Genomic DNA, 23,892 nt, shown 5'->3' with positions numbered 1-23,892 from the left:
AGGGCTGCATACACTGTGTACCCCCATCCTCACAAAGTAGGGAGATTTTGGCCCGAGGACGGCATTCTGCCCAAAATACGATTCCATCCTCATGTACATAAACCAAACAACAGAATGAGAATTGATTCCTAAATTCCAACTCCATTTTGGCCTTGATTCCTTGAACAAAAAGCCACATAAGAAATAGCACCATTGAAGTGAGAAAAAATCATTCAGGAAAGTTTAGGGATGTGCAACAAAGACCATTAGATGCACGAATAAGGAATAATGATTTGATTGTGGTTGAAATTGCTAGTAGGACAATAGGACGATAAAGAACATGAACCAGGAAATTTAAAAATATTTAATTAAATTCAATTAAATAAAAAGGATAGATTTCAACCAAACTGAATACGGAAAAATGACCCATGTACCCTTAAGTAGTTGGAATAGAGAGTTCATGGTGGTGGTTATACCTTTTCTCCACATATCTTCCTTACCATTTCTTATAAAAGCAACTTAGTTAGTCATCTAAAAAATTATAGACATCTTATAATGCCCTATTAATTGGATATTTGAAAATTGTTCAATAGCAAGAATGAAATATGTCCAATTAAATTACTGATAAGCTAGGATACTGAGTTGATCTCAAAAACAAAGGAAAATTCATAATTCTACTTTTTGTTTGAGAATGATTTTTCTAAATATTTGTTCAAATTTCATGAAGTTCTGGCCTGGTTTTAATAGAAAAAGTAGATCCATAATGTAGATTATAAAAAATAAAAAGAACAGTTCATATGGCAAAGTCATGGGATATGGCGAACCTAACAATTAAGTAGGGAAAAAGTCTTAGAAGATTTATCGAACAAATTGAATTTCAGGAATTAACAATTGAAATGTTTAAAACTTACCCATCCATTTCAGGCATCTGAATGTCCATGAAGCAAGCATCAAAACTGTGTGGTAACTGAAGCATGGCCAATGCAGCTTTGCCACTATCAACACACTCTACATCAGCCCCATATTTCTTGAGTGCACCAGCAGCAACTCTGCGGTTCACCCTGTTGTCATCAACCACTAATATTTTCTTGCCAGAAAGAAGGCTTTGAAGGAAAGAACCATTAACCATTTCTCTCCCTTGCTGCCTCTTGTTACCCATCCCCAGTATTTGCTGAAGGCAAGCCGCCACCATACTTGCTCTCAAAGGTTTCACAATCACCGTATCAGAAAATCCTACTGCTTTTGCCTTGTCAAATTCGGCAGTATTAATATTGGTTGCAAGGAGGATCAACTTAGGCAATTTAAATGTGTGCCCATTCTGTTTCCAGTCCAATGGCCAAATACTAAAGCTGCCATCTTCGCCAGAAATCCATGAATCCTTCTCAACTAGTATCATATCCGGATGCCTTTCATATCTGCAACATTGAAAGAAGTATTTAAAGCATTAATCATTATTTTCACCATATAAATGTTGCGAGCGATTTGTCTTACATTTCTGCAAGTATATTCGTTTTTACTATAATCTTCTTTTAAGAGAACTGAGGTTGTCTAATCAGAATGGAAGTAGGCTATCTTTGACCAATTTGCCTGTCAGTTTAGATCGCTAAGTGATGCCTTAATAGTTAAATTTATGTTGATCTAAAGCCCAGGGACACTTCTTGTAGAACAAGAAAATTTCATAAATTGCATAATTCATTATAAAAAATAAAAATAAATAAAAATAAATGTCAATCTTCACCGAGGGTCTCAGTTATTACATAAACCATCTAATATGCTTTATCAGCTTAAGTTTTTTGAAGATTGCTTAGAAAGCACTAATAATCAGCTCTCATACAAGATGTCCATGGATCTGAATTAACTTTCAAAAAAATAATAAACAAAAAATTCTCATGAAGTAGCACATCAAAAGACAAAGAATTACGGACTTCCCCAAATTATGTAGCTTAATGCCCAGATGATTAAAATAAGTCCATAAATGAAGGAGATCAACAAATTTCTACAAACAATACTGAACAACCCTGGATTTCTTTAAAGCTGATTCGAAAATGCAAAAAGTTCTCAATTATGGGTAAAGAGATAATTAATGCACCTGGTGAAGCTACATTAGCATACGACTACAAAACACTTTTATCGGAGGATAATTACATATTGAACCACAAGATAGATAAATTCAGCCCCTTATGATTTCTCAAACTGCAACTTACATAAAACCAACACTTGCTTTTCATTTTGCTAAAATTTTTAAGGCTTAAAAAAATGATGAAATTTTGATTTCGATTTAGATATGGAAAATCTAAGAATATTACTAGTAAAAGGAGGAAAATTTTGAGAAATTTTGTGTAAAGACCTTGGTTGACAATCCAAAAGTAGGAAGTAATAGAAGTGATGCAGAGACCACAACAACTGACATCCCAAAAGTGGTGAGGGTGATGGAAATGGCACCAAAGATAATGACAATTGACGTCCCAAAGGCGGCGGAGAGTCAAGGAATTCTCACAAATATCATAACATCCTAAAAGTGGAGAGTAATGGAAGTGGTGCAGAGACTACAACAGTCAGCATCCCAAAAGTGGGAAGTGATGGAATGGTGCAAAGACCACAACGACATCCCAAAAGTGGGAAGTGATAGAAGTGTGACAATCCAAAGCCAGGGAGTTATGGAAGTCTCACAAAGACCAACAGCGGTCAACATCCAACCAGTTGGGAGGGAGGAAAGTAGCGCAGAGACAACAATAGTCTATATTCATTGGCAGTGAGTAATGGAAGTAGCAAAAAGACTGCAGCAGTCCTGGAGGTGGGGAGTAAGAATGACAGAAGTCGCACAAAAGCCACAACAGTCAACATCCCAAAAGTGGGACTGACAGAAGTTGCATATAGACAACAAAGATTCACATGTTTTTAGCCCAAAATCCTATATACTAATGCTTAAAATGATTTTTAGTAAATCCTAATCGATCTTAACATAACATATATTACAAATAATGGATTGTTATCATGGTTTCAACAAGAAGACACACTACCTTAATCATAAGTGAAATTTAAACTAAGAAATCATAAATATAATGAAACATAAAATATAAAATGTTCATATTTCAAATATCACATAAAATGTATAGCAATAGAATATGTCCTTGGCTCCAAATTCAGTGTACAACAAACAACAACAACAACAAAACCAAGCCTTAAGTCCCACTCGGTGGAATCGGCTATATGAATCTTTTTCCGCCAATTTATTTGATCATGTACCATTTCTTTTAACAAATTTAGGGCTATTAAATCCTTATTCACTATCTCATTCCAAGTTATTTTAGGTCTATCCCTACCCCTTCTACTTCCCCCCATAGTAACTAACTCGCTCTTCCTCACTGGCGCACTGTGGCCTCCATTGCAAGTGCCCAAATTCAGTGAAACATACAAAAATCAAAATTGAAGGTACTTACAACATGCAATAAGTGGTCAGTAATGACCAATACAGTATTGTGATGGACACTATCATCCTATACAGTTGTGAATTGAGGCAACTCCAAGATATCATCCTATAACCATTACATAACACGCAATACAACCCTTATGCACCAATTATTAAAACTAATTATTGAAATAATTAAATTGATAATGCTTGTAACTGTAAAATAGTAATTAAGAATGAAGAAGTAAATAAAAATAACAATACCATACGGAGCATGATGGAAGACTGCCACCGCCGTTTAGGCTGCCTATTTAGCATACATGTCTTAGGCATAGAATCAGGAAATTCATCTACTAAACTTTGTTTGTTCTGCATTTTTTTTTTACTTAAGGCATAATGTGTGATGACGCAGTTTAGTTGACCATAGGACGTGCACACACACACACACACATATATGCTTATTTATTTGGTTAGTTGAGTATTGTGGAGTTAACTGATAATTTATAACCAATTAAGAACTTCCCTCTCATAACTCTCTTTTTCAAATACCCTGGGGTCTAGGATTCCTTTCCATCATGGGGACTTTGGGTCTGAATTTTTGTTCCCAGATTTGTTAAGGGTGAGTCTAGCAGGATTAAGATTTATGGTCTTTACCTTAACCTAAACGCATAGGTATTCTCCCTACCGTCACAACCAAGGACACCATACAAGGCATGAGCCACATTCATAAGTAACAATACATCATAGTAGACACTATTTGTGAGAATGATAAAGTGGTTCTATTAACCCAAGCTAACCCTAAAAGGCTAGCGGTGCGGCTCTACTTTAAGATTTAACCAAACCATTACAACCTTTGGCCACAACTTTCATACTATAGTATCCCCATGACTAACTTGCAAGACCTATCAACATTTAATGGAAGTGTGAAAGATATCAGTCCTCTTTATCCACAATAGTTGACAAAACACATCTCCACAACACCAACATAAGCATTATCAACCTCAAAGGCAGCAACTATCTAACCCGCATCTCTAGAGTACTCAATGACATCTACAACATTATTCTCACTCTCATAGGGGCCAACTAGCTCACACTCTAAAGATACCTGCTTGTATGGGATATTTGAACACCTATATGACCTCCAACATGCCAAAAATGACATTAAATAGAAGAACCACTACCTTGAAAATAACTAAAAGATGTAATGAAAGAGTGATGCATCAATTCTCCTCTAGAGTCCCAGCGGTATTTTCCTTAGAAGCTAACAGGATGATGGTCTGGATTGTCTAAACTAGGTAAAAATTCTAACTTGTCATGACTCACCTAAATGATTGTACGAAAAGTAGCCTTTAGTGCTTCTCCAAGGCAAGGACTTTTTGATAAGCATCCTCAACAACGAAAAAAATACAACTCAACCTCTCTCCCAATTTCCTACTTGAAGACTTTGACAAACCTAGTGCTATGTGATGTGTATCCTTCGCAATACTACTATGAAGCACCTCAAAATGGTTCATATAACAAATCACAATTAAGCTTTGTATATGGTTCAAGAGTTGCATAAATAATTCATTACTGAGAAGGTTATCTCCTTAAACCTTTGTCTGATGAAATCCTATTGAGTGATAGCAACCACCCCCAAACCCCCCCCCCCCCTTCTCCTTGGCTAAGTGCTCGATGTTCTACTAAACATTTTGCCAACATTTTTTTTTTTCACAAAATGAACTTTCTCCTCACTTCTTTTGCAATACCATCAAAACAGTCCTCCATTTGCTCCATCCAATCTAAGATAGTACTAGGATCTACCTCTCAGTGATATCTCTTAAATCCTCCTCATTATATGCCTAGATGGGCATGGAAGATGCCTAGTTTTATGCCCATACTCTACATGGAAAATCTCATCAAACTAGCTTCTTCAAACTTAGATAGACTTTAAGGATATATAGGCTAAACTACAGGATGGTCCAGAGGCTGACCCTACAAAATATGGACACCTGTAAAGTTGCCTAGATGATTGATCTTGATCTTCCCTTAGAGGATTCTTTTCCAACAACTTTAGAACCTTCGTGAATTGTTCATTATGTTGCTCAAACTTTGGCCTAAATTCCTGGAGTGTCTCAATGAACAGACCAAGGTGTAATAACAGTGGGTTCATTGATCATGATAATGGCCACAGAATGGTGCAACAAAGGGTAGTTGAAAGAGTGATAAGGACGAAGGCTAATTAGTGCAAGTAACATGAATTCTAAAAGTACTACAATGTTTACTCACAAGAGCTAATGAACTTGAAGTACATGATTTGGCAAAGCCATACATTATGCAACAAACAAGTGGCTATTGGTGTGAATGAAGATACTAGGAAAAAATCAATTATAGTTATTCACATGAAAAAAGCACAACAGCAATTTTTTTTTTTTTTTTTTTCTATTTCTCATGTTTTTTAAGGAAGCAAGAAACTTGGATCTCTGCAATTTACAAACTTCCCTAATCTAAACACTAATCAAGTTTAGTGAGAGAATTTCTTCCTTACTAAGCACCCAAAAAGCAATGTTGAAATCATTCTCAGCTGTTCCTGCAATTTTAATGGCATTGTTCTCAATTTTCCAAGGAAATTTTGAATTTCTTGCAAACAATCTTTAATTTGTAACATTATTTTAAAACATATAAAACAGTGATTTCTCTCAAACAAACCATAAAACCACAATGAAATGTGGATCTTATTGCTGACTTTTCCTCCAAAATGCATTTACAGTCTAATATCTTGTAGTATAAGTCAAAGTATGGCAATAAACAGTTAAAATATTATGAGAAAAGCCAATTTCTTGTGTCTGAGAGAAAAAAGCATAGAAAATAAAAATTAAAAAAGAAATGCTCCACGCTTTCTGCTAGCATGTGGAGCACATGCACTGCCCATGATGAATACTACCCCAAAAAATAATAATAATGATCTCCAGAAATAATTTTCTGACGGATGGCAGATAGAATGGCTGTAGCAACCCAAAAAATCCTTTAAGAAACTACATTCCCATGCCATTTGCCCATTATCCATCATTAGGAAACTTGTACCTAATGCATATTGATTGATTTTCCTGATCATATGAATATGAGTCATGCTCTCAATTTAGAGGACTTAACAACTCTTGAGGCACCTTTGTGCCTCCTACCTTGTCCTCCAGTGCTCATGCAGGTTTTGCAGTCCCTCAGGTTCCTCCCATATCTCAGGAACAAGATACAGTCGAAGTTGTTCTAGATAATGAGTTTGTTGATTGTCCTTGAAGTGGTATTTGGTGATAGGTGATTCAGTGGAGAGGTCACCCTGCTTCCAATGCTACATGGCTAAATAGGGACAATGTTCCTGAGTGCTCCAAAGCTGTTAAGAGTAGCATTTGCATCACTCTCCGTAGTTGAGTTCCATTCAACGAGGGCATCGTGACGAGGACTGCCACTGCCATTTAAGCTGCTTATTCGCTATAAATATTTCAGGCACAAATTTAGGGAAACAGATGCATCTATTAGACTTTGTCTTGTATTTTTTTATTTTTTAGGGGTTAAATTTATGATTATGCTTGTTAGTTGACAATAGAGGGTAGATGTATTATTGTTGTTCTGGTTGTTGTAGTGTAGATGTATTTGGGTAGTTGTATGTTGGGCCAAAAAAGATTCATGTAGCCGACCCCACCTGGTGGAACTTAAGGCTTGTTGTGGAGTCAGTTGACATCTTGAAATTGAATCAGAACATCCCTCAAGTATCTCTCTCTACTCTGTCATACAGCACTCTTCTCCTTTCTCCTTCCTTCTTATCGTTCCATGCTTCTTCCTTTCTTCTTCTCTCTCTTTCTCCTTTCTCTCTCGTCTTCCATCTCCATCTCCATGTCAGCATTGCATTGCAATGCTGTTCTATATCAGCATGGCATGTTAAACTTGCTACAGTCACTGGGAACTCAAGCCAGAGTTAACAGATCAATATATAATTTCCACTAAAGTATGAATGGGAAAATAATGCAGAAACATCCATAAAATATGTATAGGAAAGTCAGCACAATATAAAGATACTGATGCAATAAGAAGCAAAATGGCAAAGCTTTTGCCAACGATCACATCAAAACGCATGGACAAAAATGAAATGTATATAGGATCATACATTTGAAAATATTCAAATGAATAAAAATAGTAAGCATTCTCAAAAAAAAAAATGGAAAAGGAAAAGTTACCCAGATTTCAGAGAACTATTTTTTCCCGATATTGCAACTGCCATCCTGATGCTACTTGCAACTTCTACTCTGATGCCAAGTCTTTTCAGATGATATTTTGTCACAGCAGCTCTAATTGGCTTTCCATCAACTACAATTGCTTTTAATCCTTTAAAAACAGTTGGCAGATCATCAGGTAGAGATTTTTTCACACTTTTAGATGAATTTTTCTCACATCTTCCAAAGTCAACCGTGAAAAAAAATGTGCTTCCTATCTGGGTCTGACTTTTGAAATCAATTTTACCACCCATCAACTCAACAAGGCACTTACTGATGCTCAAGCCAATACCAGTTCCACCATAATTTCTGGAAGTTGAACTGTCTGCCTGCATAAAGGGTGTGAAAACACGATCTTGGGCATGTACAGGTATCCCAATTCCAGTATCCTCCACAGATACCATCAAGGTGACACTTTCAGAAGCTTTGGTAGTGGCGATCATGCTATTTGAAGCATCAGATTGAAATTCTTCACGAACAATCAATTGCCCAAAGATGTCCCAACTGTTCGGGTCATCAGCAGCTTCACAACCACTTAATGTTTTAAACTGACAGCCACCAGTTAAAATTGCACCTTCATTCAATCCTCCATTGAAGCAATTTTCAGCTTTCTTGTCCATTATAGCTTTTGTGTGTTCAGCTAAATGTACTTGAACAAAAATATGTCCTCGCTTGGTAAACTGTCAAAATATAAGTTTATGAATATCAATTATCAAAGCACATGTGCAAGTACAATGACAGAATGCAACATAATGTTTTGCAGTAAAAAGCAAGATCTAGTAGATTAGAACTGTTGCACTGATATATAAAGCCCCACTAATCTAATAGATCATTAGTCCATGCAAACTCAAACAGGTGAATTATTTGTGAGAGTGACTTAAATGTTCGACTTACTTTAACAGAGTTGCCCACTAGATTTGTGATAATCTGCCGGAATCTCCCTGGATCCCCGACAACAGTTTCAGGAACTTTATCAGAAACGAACACAGCCAGCTTCATTTCCCAATTAGTTGCGTAGTACAACATTGCAGAAGTCAAAAATATGAAAAATTTGTCCATTGAATTCAAAACCCAATGAAAGTTCAAAACAAAAAAGAAAGCATGAAGTCAGCACAGTTCAGAAATAATTAAAAATAAACATTAAATTTCACATATTACAAGAACTATCAGTAATTTGCAATGTAGTACAAGTGCAGTTACATTGGGTGAGGTAACCACTTTGGCCAACAAGTATAAAACAATACTTGCTTTTTTATTCAGTTCAGTATATCTTACCTCGATACCCTTGTTTCTGGACTTCTCAGAAAATAAAGAGAGAACATCATCCAACATAGATCTAAGATCAAACGGAACTGCTTCAAGCTCTAACTTGCCAGCTTCAATTTTTGCCCGGTCAAGTACTTCATTGATTAATGTTATTAGAGCTTTTCCACAAGCTTGAGCTGTTTGACCATAATCCCTCTGGGTTGAACTTAACTCTGTATCAAGAAGTAGAGCAAGCATTCCTACAATAACATGCAAAATATTTCATTCCTAATTTGAGAGGGTTTGAGTGCTTAAATCACTTTTAAAATAGATTCTCTAAAAAGGGCATAGAGCAAAGTTTAAGCATGTAGAACTTACCAAGTATGCCATTCATAGGTGTTCGAATTTCATGAGAAACAGTAGCTAGAAACTGGATAAGAACAAAACAAAATGCAGGTCAATGGTTGCAGACTAAGGGGGCATACTACACTTTGGAAACCGGTTTGGTTATACCTGGGATTTGGCAACATCAGCTGCCTCTGCTCTGACTTTCAGTTCTTGCATTTCATGGAAATCATCCTCAACTTTAACAATGTGAACAGCTGCACCATACAAGATATAACCAACTAACAAACCGATCACAAAGAATAGGAATGCAGTACTCAGCGCTGTCCATGATGTGGGCGCTTTCTGATGGTATCTGCCTCGGGAAACCAAAAACTCAGTACAGGTGTAATGAATCACCTAAAACTTTTGAAGCATTTTGGAAATAAGGATCAAACATTGGCTACACTTACCTACATGTCATCTGGTGCTTCCTGAATGGATCGCCAAAATCAAGCATGCTCATATGTGAAAGGGACATATCATCATCTTGATTTTGGTGTCCATACATAATTAAGGGATCAGAAGAGTTAGTGACATCATATACATTCACAACAATTGCCTGATTCCCAGCAAGTTGTCCTAGTAAATTCTCCACAAGGGACTCAACATCAAATGCTCCACCAATATATCTGCACGAAACTGGTATTTAGTTTACTCGTAAACGCATCTGGGTTTTCACATGAACAAATAAACAAACATGACATTGTGAAGCTTACAATCCCTATACACACACACACACACACACATATATATATATTCCTGTACAATGCACGCTATGGCTCCACATGCCCAAAGCCCATGCACGGACACAAATCACACTGACACACACACACATACACAGAGGTGGCAAGAGAGAGCGTGGGTAGGGAGGCATAAGAACAAACCGAGTGGCTTCGACTCTTCTTTGTTTTGTGCTATTCTCAAGTGCATTAATAAAACAAAAAGACATAAATTGTGGATATCCAAAAAAGTGCAACTTTAATTAAATTTTCTCAACCATATGTAGAAGGCATAGGAGCTAATTACTTTACACAACCATATGATTCTTATTATTTTTATTTAAATTATATTTAACAAGCGAGGTAGTTGTTTATTAAGCCATAAAGTATTAAGACTTGAGCTAAATAGCACCAGCACTGGAGCCAGAGATCCTAAAAATAAATGCCTCACTTGAGAACAAGACCAGGTGAGTTTTCAGTCTGTCACATCGGTCTGCTAGAGCAAGTCACCTAGGCAACGGCATAAGCTCAAGGAACACGCGCAGCACACACACATGTATGCATGTATTTATGTATGTATGCATGTTAAGCATACAAAAGTACACATATACTAAACACCCCACATCATACAAATCCTATGATTCCTTTCCTCATAGACAGCCAAATATACCATAGACAATATTTAAATTTGGAAAAGAAAAAAACAAAACTTATTCAATCTTTGAATCTGTGCATTGTATTTCAATAAATATGGTAAAAACAAAATATACAATTACTAAAGCGGAGCCTCAATTACTCACAAAATTCCTAAATTTTTACTAGCAGGAGAAAGTTCCCAATATGGTAGTCAATCATAATGGCAGTGCGAAAGAGGCCCTGATAATGGCAAAGACTGGCACTGGTTCTAGCTGTAGGGCAAGGGTGATGATATGGCTCCACATGCCCAAAACTCATGCACGGACACAAATCACACTGACATACACACACCCAGAGGCAGCAAGAGAGAGAGGGTGGGTAAGGAGGCACAAGAACAAAACCGAGTGGTTCCAACTCCTCTTCGTTTTGTGCTATTCCTAAGTGCGTTAGTAGTAACAAAAAGACATAAATTGAGGATATCGGAAAAAGTATAACTTTGATTAAATTTTCTCAACCATATGTAGAAAGCATAGGAGCTAATTACCTTACACAACCATATGATTCTTATTGATTTTATTTAAATTGAAATTTTCAAGTGAGATGGTTGTTTATTAAGCTATAAAGTATAAAGACTTCAGCTAAATAGCACCAACACTGGAGCCAGAGATCCTAAATAAATGCCTCACTTGAGAACAAGAACAGGTGGGTTTTCAGTCGGTCACATTAGTCTGCTAGAGCAAGTCACCCATGCAATAGTCTAAGCTCAAGGCGTGAGCACACGCACACACACACACATGTATGTATGTATGTATGTATGTATTACATGTATATAAGCATGTAGAAGTACATGTATACTAAACTCCCCACATCATACAAATCCTATGATTCCTCTCCTTCCAGACAACCAACTATACCATAGAACAATTTTTAAATTTGGAAAAGAAAAAAACTTATTCAATCTTTGAATCTGTGCATTGTATTTAGATAAATATGGTAAAACTAAAAGAAAAAAAACACACAATTTATTACAGCAGAGCCTCAATTACTCAAACAAAATTCCTAATTTTTTAGTAGCAGTAGAAAAGTTCCCAATATGGTAGTCAACCATAATGGCAGTAGCCGAAGAGGCCCTGATAGTGGCAAAGACTGGCACTGGTTATAGCTGTAGGACAAGGGCGATGACAGTGGTGACTAGTAACAACCCTGTTGGTGGAAGGGGTGGCAACAATGTTGTTTGAAAGAGTGGTGGCAACTGTTGTGACTGTGACAGAGGCAGTTGCTCTGGTGGCAACAGTTGCTGAAGTGGAGGCTGCAAGAATAATATTTGAGGAGGCAAAAATGAAGGTGCCATGTTAGTAACAATGGTATTGATGGTGGCAGTTGCGCAGACTGGCTTGGTTATTGATATTGTGGTGGCGTTGGTGTTATCTTTTTTGAGAGATAATTCCTGAGTTTTCACATGGGCAGAACAAGTAGTAAACAAAATTTTATATTTAACAAGGCATCAAAATTTTTAATTGTCTTTTTATCACAATCAAGGTATTAAATTTTGCCAAAAATATTGAAATTTGGACCAAAATTTCAGAATTGTATTCTAAAATTTGAAAAAAAAAAAAAGGTTGGGGGGGGGGGGGGGGGGGAATATTTGGAATACCTTTTTCCAAACCAATGAGCTTGCAACAAAGCTCCTTTGCCTTCTCAAGCTTTCAACAAAAGTGCAGCATATGTGACCCATCTCAAATTTTCATCAAATTCATGCTCATAAAGCCTTCTAGAAACAATCTTCGACCTTTCACTTTCAATTTGGCCCATTCATTTACTACTTACAAAGGAATTTCTCTTTAGTTTTCTTGGTTTAGAAAACTAATATGCCCATGAAACATATTTTAAAATGGCTCAACCATAGATTAAAACAAAATCATATAATACATTATTAGATATTGAACTCAATAATAAGTTGTTTAGATGATATATGAATATTTTGCTAAATACTAAGCTGTCTTATATAAATGTTTGGTGAGCATTGTAATGATTTGAATTTTTGTTCTACTTTGCATGTTTAGCAATATGCAATTTATAAAGCCCGCATACTATAAAATAGACATATACATTTATTTTCATTCTAAATTATGCATAATCGTCTAAATTAACATTTCCCAAAATTTCATTTTTAAGTTCCATAAGTTATGAGGATCCATTGCCTCTTTAAATTAAAAAATCGAACTTCTTCATCAAAATTAAAAATTTTGGTTGAAATTCCCGTACATTATGACCCCCAAAATTTCCATGAATTTATCAAAATTGATATTTGAGTCCTTGATCTCAACTATCACAATAGAAAGGCCAACAAAAGGTCATGCCACAGATATGCATATCATTCGACAAAAGCCAGATGATTAACAAGGCATGATGTGAAGCCTCCACAAAACTTTATAAAACAAGGTCCATACTTATGTTGGGACAAAGCATTCCGAGCACATGCATAAAGATGCAACAAACCTAGCTGAAAGACTGCACGAAAGATTGAAATCTCAGATTAAGAAAATCCTGCCTGGCATCTAACACCAATGACATCCAATGAATTGACAAAAAATGGAAACTGCTCAAGCCCAATGCACTCATTCAGTGACATATACAAGTATTTCTAGTTCATGTGCCTACATGTTGTAGCCAAATATTCAGCAAAACGGCTGCAGTCTAAGATTTTAGCTCCAGGTTAGACATAGAGATGGGACATATTCGAATACAAAAACTACTGAAGTTAAGCTTCACACTGCAATATCTGTAATATACATCCCGGTTAGATTAATTGTCAACATTAAAAATAGACAGTAGGAATTGAGGGAAAGAATAGGCTCTATGGTTTGATATTTATATCAAGCAAGATCAACCAGATGCAGAAAGAGAAGTTCTCATCCCTAGCATTCCCTCAATTATTTTAGGTTGATTTTCTAGCCTTACATTCCATTCTATACCATTAAAACAAAATGTGGTATACTCTACAACTGTGGCAATATGTCTAGAAGAAATACTCAGTACAAGTAAAAAAGTCCCAGAAGAAAGAAACATGATTGCTCACCCAGCCGTTGCTTCAATGCGATCTTCCATCGTAGGGTTCGGCGGAAGCATTGATTTGTAAACAGGGAATGTCAACACAACGCCAAGATGATGAGATCCCAGCAACCTGAAAGGGCGGGTTAGAACGGCTTTTCCACTAGCTCTAGCCCTCAAAATGTTCTCTCTGTCCTCCTACATCAAGTGGCACAGAGTATGCTAAACAATAACAATTAAAAGTGTCCACCATTATTTGAACAGACTGAAGAACCCAATTGCTATTTACCTCCCCAGACATCATATCAAGTGATTCAATGTAGGAAACAGTTTCCTGAGAGAATATCACAGGCGCATACTCATCTCTAACAGGTGAAGGTTCCCTCTCCATTGTCCTTATTGTCCACCCATGCTGTTTCTCAAAATTTTCCCTCTCTGAATCGACAACTCTCTCTGCATAGGCTACCCCGCTCATTAAGGGCCGCTCAAAAGCTGTTCTGGCCGTGTACTCGGCAAAAGTTCCCTGCATTTCTTGCAACAACCCACCACATCAGACAATCAAGAAAAAGCGTGAACCAACTCTTAACATTCAAAAGAAGAAGAAAGAAAAGGGAAGAAAGGAACCAAGAAGGAAAAGAGTAAACCTGGTCGATTGCAGATGGGTTCTTGAAGTAATGGAAGGTGGAGACAAGGATGGCAAGGGCATGAACATGGTTAACGCTAACGTTGAATTGATCTTGCAACATCCTGGCTCGCTGATTGCACATACTGGCCAGTCCTTCCCTTCTTCTCTCCTTGTTACCGGCATCCATGAAATCATAGACCATTGTACTGACGAAGGCCATAATCATGACCCAAAGCATCAGGGCTTTTGGGAGAAAAGCCCTGTTGGCCTGAATCCATGTATATTTCCTTTTGGTCCCCATTTGCTCGTTCAACCTCACAGCCACCGAATGGTGGCTTTGCATCTTCAGACCCATCAGCCCAACTCACCTGCGCTTCTAGCTCTTTTTTATTCTCCCCCTTTTCCCCACTTCATCTCTAAGCCAGTTGAGCCCCAGGGAAAGTACATACTATATATATAGGTAAGAAAACTTTCTTCCGAGGACTGGTTATTTCTCAGAAACACTTTCCTGCAATAGAAAGAAGAGGGCACCGCTGCGCTTAGAGTGAACTATGATTACAGCATTGTTTGGTGTGACTCAAATATCAGTAGACCAGAAGGGAGAAGCACAGAGATTCCGAAGAGAAATCAACTCTCTCGCTCTGTCTCTCACACAAATATACTCTCTCTCTCATGAGAGGAGAGGAGAAACCCAGAAATTTTTTTGCTTTTTTATTTAACAAAAGTAAGAGTGCTTAATTCTCACAAAGCAAGCATGGCTGGTTCAGCCCTCAAAAGATGGACTAAAGCTCAAATTCCAAAGAAACTCTCTCTCTCTCTCTCGCTCTCTATAAAATCATTTTTGTGGGTTGTTTGTTCAATGGGGTTTACAGGCTTTCAGTGAATAAAAAAAATCCAAGAACTCTAATCATGTCCTCTCTGAAGCGTGAAGGTGAGACGTCCGGACAAAGCAGAGCGCGTCCACTGTTCTTCTGATTTTATAATATATACTAGGTACTATAGATTGACCGCGCCCCCCTCCCTTCCCCTAGCAATACCATTTTTTTAGCCTCCCACACCAGCTCAGAGCACAAACAAACAATAAAGAAAAACTCTAGTTTCAGACACGCAGAGAGAAAAAAAGAGCTCTAGAGAGAGAGAGGGGAGTTTTGGTATACATGTAAATTTTGTTGAATGAAGCCACGCCGTTGATGGGGTGCATTGAATTGCAAGTGCATTGTTCGTCTCCATCTTAAGGCCATGTATTTGTTTAATAAGATATATCAACTTTATCCTTTTTTTTAAAAGCAAGTGAATCGAATTTGAGGATTTCCGCAGATACGCTGTTGTCCCCCTATAATATTTTACTATGTCTCCCTTCCCCCTCCCCTGTACCCTTTTTCCTACTCTTCTCTCACTCACTCACTCTCTCTCTCTCTCTCTCTCTCTCTAAACTTTCTCCTTTATGGGTTCCTTTTACAAAACAATTCCTCCCATGCTCTGCTTTCCTCCCACCAACTTTTTTCTCCTCTCTCTCTCTCTCTCTCTCTCTCTCTCTGTTATCTGTTATCTGCTATATATTCATAGATTTTCAAAGACAACGTATATATAGACAAAATTTCAATTTCTTCTCAAAACCATCACTGGAATCTGAACAGAGAAGTCTTGTAGTGTTACAATAGCGTGCGTGATGGGATGAGAACCAGAGACGACCTCAGCGAGAGCGTCAAAGAGGGCTGAAGGAAAATGCTCAAATTCTGAGCTGATTGCTGGAAAAGTCTGCGTTCTGTGAATCAAGTTGGTTTCGATGGCTGACGTTTTCAGTGTTAAATCATGGCGTTTGATGATTACGGTTGAAGCAGAGCACAATGATCTGATCGGTATCAGTTCCTTCCTATGTGAAAAAAATAAATAATTAAAGGGAGAGAGAGAGAGAGAGAGAGAGAGAGGACCCCATTTGTTTTAAGGTCATCTGAAAATCGCCATCATCGTATCGCATATCTATGGGATAACGACCGGGCAACGAGGGCCCAGATCTTATTTTCCTACTCGATATTAGTAATTTACCGGAAGCCCCATTCTCTCCCGTTCTCAGATCTTATTTTCCTACTCGATATTAGTAATTTACCGGAAGCCCCATCCCTCTCCCGTTCTATGTACGCACCTTTTTGCTTAAAATAAAGTTGCAACAAAATTACAAAAACACCCTAAGATTATTTATTGAATATTTGCCTCGTTGTAGTGTTATTTGTGGTTCTTATACTTTGGTTTTGGTAAGCAAAGAAGAAAGAAGAAAAAACATGAAAGGGCAACACAGTAGAGATCATCAATGAATGTCCTGTGTTCGTCGACGAGGAGACAACAACAGTTCGTCAACAAAGGCTCTGAAATTCGTCGATGAGAAAATACCCGAGAGTAGGAAATCTCAAACTTCTCGATTCGTCGACGAAAGTCTGTTATCATCGACGAAAGGTCTTCTACGGATCATCAACACAGCCCTGTACTCATCGACGAAGGGCACCTGGGCTGCGAGCAATTTTTCTGAATTTTAAATTTTTGAACGTTGGGTGGTTGGGCAAACGGGGGGAAAACCTTCGAGGAACTTCTATATATGTTATTCTAGGCATATATTGAAGAGAGAGTGATCATTTGAGAAGTGTATTGTGTACATGATGAATTTCTTAATGAAATTTGTGCGTCATTACTTTCGTGGATGTAGGCTTTGCCAAACCACGTAAATCGTATTGTTGTTCTTTTTCTGGTTGTGTTAAATTACTTGTTGTGTTCATTTCCACTGTGCATCTTCATTTTTGTATCCATATTACAACAAATTGGTATCAGAGCGATTGTTGTTATGGCATCGGAATCGTCTTCTATAAGATTTGACGTTGTTAAATTCGATGAAACTAGAAATTTTGGTTTATGGCAGAGGAGAGTGAAGGACATTCTTGTGCAACAAGGAATGGCTAAAGCTTTGCTTGATACTCATCCGGAAGGAATGGATGAGGCAACATGGCTCAATTTGAAAGTAAAGGCTACGTCAACAATATGTTTATGTTTGGCCAACGAAATTCTCTATTGAGTAATGGAAGAGGATTCTCCAGTGGATATCTGGCGAAAGTTAGAAAGTCAGTACATGTCTAAATCCCTCAATAACAAACTTTTTCTTAAGCAACGTTTATATTGGCTTAAGATGGTTGAAGGATCAAGTCTAGATCAACACATCAATGCCTTTAATCAAATTATAAGTAATTTAATGAAGATTTATGTGAAGTTTGATGAGGATGATAAGACTTTGATGCTGTTAAATTCTTTACCCTCGACTCTTACCTACAAAAATCTTGTGACCACTCTTACGTGGGGAAAAGAAACTCTCAATCTGGAAGAGATAACAAGTGTCTTGTTAAATTTTCATCAAAGGTCGAAGATATGTGATGAAGAAGAAGGACTTGTGATAAAGGGTAGTAATGACTTAGGCAACCGGAAGTTTAAGAATGGGCCTAATCAAAAATCCCGAAATCAATCCAAGAAGAAAAAAGAAATACGGTGTTATAAATGCGGTAAAAATGAGCATTTGAAACCGAAATGTTTGGATTTGAAGAAGGGACATGCTAAAAAGTATGAGGGGATATCAAAATCTATGAATGTTGTTCAAGAAGAAGATTCAGCGGATGGTGATATTCTATCAGTTTCAGTAGATTTGGATAATCTAACGGACTCTTGGATACTTGAATCGGCATATTCTTATCACATGACTCCGAACAAGGGGTGGTTCAATACTTACAGGTTAGTGAATTCTGGATCAGTTCTTATGGGTAATGATGCTTCTTGTAAGATCGTTGGTATAGGAAATGTAAAGATAAAAATGTTTGTTGGTGTTGTAAGAACACTGTGTAATGTAAGACATATACCTGAGTTGAGAAAGAGTTTGATATCTTTTGGCACTTTGGATTGTAATCGCTTCAATTACAAATCCAAAGGTGGATTCTTGACTGTATGAAAATGTAATCTGACTGTAATGAAAGGGTAGAAACTGGATGAGAATATTTACACGTTGCAAGGAATTACCATTTTAGGCGGAGTTGTAACCGTGGATGCTAAATCAGATGAGACCATTTTGTGGCGTATGCACCTTGGGCATATAGGGGAACATGACAAGAAAGAACTACACAAGAGAAAATTGTTAAAAGGTTTGAAATCATGTCAGTTTGAATTTTGCAGGTTTTGTGTTCTTGGAAAATAGAACAAAGTTCAAATCAACTACTCACAAGATGAAAGGAATTGTTAACTATTTGCATTCAGATGTTTAGGGTCCGGTAAGAGTTGCATCAAAGGGTGGACATGTGTATTATGTGAGTTTCATTGATGATTACTCACGAAAGGTTTGGGTTTACTTCATGTGTCACAAAACTAGTACGTTTTCCAAGTTTAAGGTTTGGTGGTCTGAAGTAGAAAACCTGATAGGAAGGAGAATCAAATACTTAAGGTCGGATAATGGGACTGAGTACTTTGATTTTCAATTTATGAAGTTTTGTGCGGAGCAGGGCATTTACAGTTCGCCAGACACCTCAACAAAATGGTATGGCAGAACGGATGAGCCAAACTCTTTTTGAAAAGGCTTAGTGTCTCAGATGAATGCAAGGCTACCGAAGAACTTATAGGCTGAGGCAGTTAGTATGACTTGTTTTTTGGTAAATCGATCACCAAAGGCATCACTAGTGGGTAAAGTGGCGGAAGAGGTTTGGATGGAAAATGCAATAGACTACTCCAGATTGAAGGTATTCGGGTGTCCAGCCTATGTCCACATGTCTATTGAGGAGAGGTCTAAGTTTGACCCAAAGTCTTGTCGTTGCATCTTTTTGGGATATCTAGAAGGTGTAAAGGGGTATAAGTTGTGTGACCTAGTGACAAACAAAGTGGTGATCAATAAGGATGTAGTCTTTGATGAAAAGGCTATGGTGAAGCATACTCAAGAGGTTGATGAACAGAAAAAGGAGTCAGAAAACTGGGGTAGTGATGAACATGTTGTGCAGGTGGAGTTGGAAGCTCAGGGCAACGAAAATGATCATGGTCCTATAGTTGCAGGAAGCTCTAGCTCGAAAAAGCAGCAAGTCGATGATATTCCTATACGAAGATCTAAACGCACTATCAGGCCTTAATCAAGGTATGGTTTTGAAGATTTAGTATCTTATACTTTCCTTACACATTGTAATGATCTAACTACATTTCAAGAGGTAGTGCACGACCAAGAGAAAAATAGGTGGATGGGAGTGATGATTGAGGAGATGGAATCACTACATAAGAACCAAACTTGGGATTTGGTGGAGCTTCCAGATAGGAAGAGAACGATAGGTTGCAAATGGGTAAATAGAAAGAAGGAGACAATTTCAGAAAAAGAAGGAGAAAAATTCAAGGCACGATTGGTGGCAAAAGGATACTCACAAAAGAAGGAGATAGATTATGATGAGATCTATTGACCTTATGGGTCATATCTCGTTTTGATTATGACAAATACTTTGGTATTTAATGGTTGATGAGTTGTATGCAGGACTAATCGGAAGTATCATATAATGCACGCACATGGCATATGAAGTGAAGACTTGAAGACCCTAAAAACTATTTCATGTTATATTGTAATTTAATCATTTATTTGGGTCTGTAATAGTAACATATGAACATGGTCTATAATAATTAATGTCTTACCTGCATGGTAGGATGGATAGGATCAAGACCATAGATGGACCTTAAGGAACACCCTTCGGTCGACCAACGCTAGATTTTTTTGGTGTCCTCAAACTAAAAATAACCTAAAAATGACCCTAAGACACTCACTCATGCATATATATGTATACTCATTTGAATAGGATGATTGCATGCTTAAACAGGATCGAAATGCACTAAATAGGCACAATCGGTCGATCGTACTCCTAAGTACAAAATCCTCCTGGTCGATCGAACCAGGACTGGGTCAATAGTTTGACCATTGCCCAGTCGACCGAACTTGCCCAGTTCATTTTCACCCAGTCAACCGAACTCCCTAGGAGTCAATACATTGACCATCTGGTCAATCGAGCCCAAAATGCATAATAACGCCCTAGTCGACCGAGTTCCCACGTATGGAACTCAACGGTCTAGTTGACTGAACTAGATAGTTCAAAAAGTTCCCGGTCGACCGAACCGCACTAAAAGGAAAAATCGCCCTAGAACCTCCATGTTTGGTCGACCGAACTTGTAGTTCAATTAATACCCGGTCGACCAAACTTAAAGCAACTTGGTCAACCGAGCTTCCTTCAGTCAATCGGTGCTCTCGGGCTGCCCCAATATTTTTACCGTGGCTAAATTTTTTAAATAAGGTTAATTATGCTAAAATGTTTTTAAACAATCCTAATAATACCCTACATGTCCTGAACGGTTATATTTTTGGGGAACTTTATATATACCCCTTCATTTACAAAAAAAATTGTAAGAGATTAGCAAAACAATTACCAAATTTTCTCTGATTTTCAAAAGCTCTATTTCTCACATCCAAGCTTCATTTCTTCATTTTTACTCATCCTCATTGCAAACTTTGCTAAGTAAGAGTGCTATTGTGAGTATCTAGTTAAGCTTACACTCTCGTTAGTTCTAATTGATTGATATATATTTTATTTGAAAGTAAGCTTGAGTTTTTCTAGAAGACTTCACTAATAAGTCTCCCATAGGAAAACTTCGTAAAGCTTGTGAGTTTTGTATCATCATTGCAATACTCAAGAGTTTGTATTGCTTTTTGTTTGTGAAATAAATTTTTATGAACCGTTTTCAAATATCTTGTGTGCTTATTTTTAAGAAAAATATTTTTGGGATATTTTGTTTGTGAAGATCTTTGTTAGTGTACCTCTTGATTGATAATATCATCTTAACACAAAGATCAAATAATTTTTACAAACCGATTTCAAATATCTCGTGTGATTTACTTTGAAAAATATTTTGTTGAGATATTTGTGCATATGCAAAAAAATCTTTGTTGAAATATCCTCTGATTGATTTTATCTTATTGAACACAAAGATCAAATCATTTTATAAATTAAATTTGAATATCTTTTGAGGTTTATATTTGTACAAAAATATTTGTTGAGATATTTAAAGTGTGCTAAGGATCTTTGTTTGTGCATTGTGATTGAAATCTTTATTTGATACAAAGATCATATCATTTACACTATCACACACTAATTGCAATATTTGCATAGATATTTGAGAGTAGACACTTAGACTATACTGAGCTTATCAAATCCTATCTTTTGGTAGTGCATTGATTATACTGTGCATATTGGGTACACATCTGCTTTACATGAAAGCACAATCACTGTACTAATTTCACTTTGAGAGAGTATTGTTGTATTTCCAGGCGTGGCCTGAGGGGGCGGTAATCCAGCCAGGAAGGATTGTGTAGGTTGAGGTTAGCCATGTGTTAATTGGCCTGGTTGTAAAGGTTGAGGTCAACCCTACGCTAATTGACTTGATTGTTTAGGTGTCGCTCCACCCATTAAGTGAGCCTATAGTGGTAATCCTTGTGCTTATTAGCTAAGGCGAGGTCATAGGCAATTTGGTTGAACCTCGATAACATTTCTAGGTGTCGTCTCCTTTACTGCTTTATTGTGCATGCTTGGTTAAATTTCTATTGCAATTTAAATTCCATTGTATATTCACATTGATTTATTTTACATATACTAGATTGACCTTAGGCTTGTGTAATACTGTTGTTAGTGGATTGACCTAGCGGATAAAATTTTTAAATACCAATTCACCCCCCCTCTTAGGATTGCACCAAACCTAACAATTGGTATCAGATCCTTGTAACTTAAACTTAGATGTCATTTAGTAAAAGATCATGATGGCTCATGTTAGTGCATCCCCTTCATGTGAGGAAAGATTGGTCACACACCCACTAGTATTTTATGGTGATAAATATGCTATCTGGAAATTCAGAATGACTGTGTATGTGAAAGCTTTAAATTGGAAATTTTGGAATGTCATTGATCAGGGTGATTATGTGCCTGTTAAATCCATTAGTTGTACTAGTGTTCCTAAATCTAAGTGTGAATTGAATGATCATGATAGGAACTTAGTGCAGGTAAATTTTGATGCCATGAATACCTTACTGCATGCTTTAGATTCTAATGTTTCATGTGAGGTTATGGCGTGTAGTAATGCTAAGCAGATCTGGGATAAACTTAAGAGGAGATATGGTGCATCCATGCAAAAGGAAGTCATCTCTCCATGTAACTCAAGCTCCAATGATCTTGAGGGAGGTAACCAGTGTTTTGTTGCATTAACTGATGATGCGGTTATTTCTATTTCTTCTTCTTTAGTAGACAAATCTGAAAATGATTCATATGCTAAATTGAGTGATATGTCTAATTATGAATCATGTGATAGTACTGATAGTGAAAGCATGTCTACTTATGAGGAATTGCAAGTTGAATATGTTAGAACTCATGAGTCTCTTGTTAAAACATTTGAACGCTACAATGTTTTGAAAAACAAGAATGAGGCATCATTGAAAGAACTTGACTCACAAATTCTTGTTAATAAAGAAAAGGATTTGAAAATCACAAATTTGGAAAACAAGAATGCTATGCTGCAAAAAGAGCTTAAAGACGTAAGATCCCAACTTACAATTGAAAATGAAAAGGAGCTTTATATCCTTGATCTTGAAAATAAAGCAAACAATATGTCTAAAGAATTTATGAAACTTCAGAATGTTTGCAAAGGTCTAGAGAACTTAAAAATTCAAGATCTAGAAAAGAAAATTGAAGACCAGTCTAAGATTCTTTGAAAATTCTTTGAAACTATTTACCAATTAATTCCTATTTCTATATTTAACTAATTAATGGAAGGGATTTGAAGCTGATTTAAATTACTATATCAATGACTTCTTTTTTACCTAATTAAGTATGTGTGAAGTTATTCAACAGACACAAGTAAGCTAGATATTGAAATGCAATGCGGAAAATAAAAAGATAAGGGAAGAGAGAATGCAAACGTGATTTTATGAGGTTCAGACAACCCGTCCTACGTCCTCGCCTTGAGCAACCCACTCAAGGATTCGACTATAATCCTTGTTCCTTAAATTGGAATGGAGTTTCCTTTACAATCCGCTGCTTACAAGAGGTACAACTTCCTCCTAATCCGCTGCTTACAAGAGATACAACTCTCTCCTCAAACCCGGTTCACAACTTGAACCGTGATTACAATCAAATCTATAAAACACTCAAAGTTGCTTCTAAACAAGCTATTGAGTACAATTGAAATTCCTAATACATAATCATATGATGAATCTTGAAGCTCAGTATGAATGTAACGATATAATCATTATATGCAAAAATATGATTCGCTAACTATCCCTTTTATCAAATCTCCCAAAAATATTTATATATTTCAATGCTTTGGAGAACTTAGGTTAAATCTTTGAATACACAAACAGCTTTGAAGATTGCAAATATTTGAAACACACTTTGTCACAACAATATTTCTCTCAAGTGTATATAAATAACCTTTAGACTTGTCAATCAAGTAGATTTTGGAATATTAAAAATATCAAGTCTTTGAATGAAAACTCACTTGAATCAAAAATATCTA

At 36.8% G+C, this 23,892-nt stretch overlaps 1 protein-coding gene across 3 annotated transcripts in view; it reads right to left on the bottom strand.

Annotated features, from left to right (window-relative positions):
* The window catches only part of LOC131154207 (histidine kinase 4), a 66,678-nt gene extending 50,225 nt beyond the window's left edge, over positions 1-16,453 (bottom strand). For 2 of the 3 annotated variants that reach the window (XM_058106824.1, XM_058106825.1), the window contains exons 1-10: positions 14,315-16,453; positions 13,960-14,193; positions 13,699-13,868; positions 9,675-9,893; positions 9,391-9,577; positions 9,256-9,307; positions 8,908-9,137; positions 8,527-8,625; positions 7,597-8,312; positions 891-1,394 (exon numbers count right to left, since the gene is read on the bottom strand). In XM_058106824.1, coding sequence (XP_057962807.1) covers positions 891-1,394; positions 7,597-8,312; positions 8,527-8,625; positions 8,908-9,137; positions 9,256-9,307; positions 9,391-9,577; positions 9,675-9,893; positions 13,699-13,868; positions 13,960-14,193; positions 14,315-14,650 — 2,747 coding nt within the window. In that variant the 5' untranslated portion in view covers positions 14,651-16,453. The remainder of the gene's footprint in view (positions 1-890; positions 1,395-7,596; positions 8,313-8,526; positions 8,626-8,907; positions 9,138-9,255; positions 9,308-9,390; positions 9,578-9,674; positions 9,894-13,698; positions 13,869-13,959; positions 14,194-14,314) is intronic. The other variant, XM_058106823.1, reaches the window with a different exon arrangement.
* Positions 16,454-23,892: the final 7,439 nt, after the last annotated feature.

The sequence above is a fragment of the Malania oleifera genome, chromosome 4 (genome assembly GCF_029873635.1).
Source record: "Malania oleifera isolate guangnan ecotype guangnan chromosome 4, ASM2987363v1, whole genome shotgun sequence".
NCBI classification, from domain to species: Eukaryota; Viridiplantae; Streptophyta; class Magnoliopsida; order Santalales; family Ximeniaceae; genus Malania; species Malania oleifera.
This window is presented reverse-complemented; position numbering and strand designations above follow the sequence as displayed.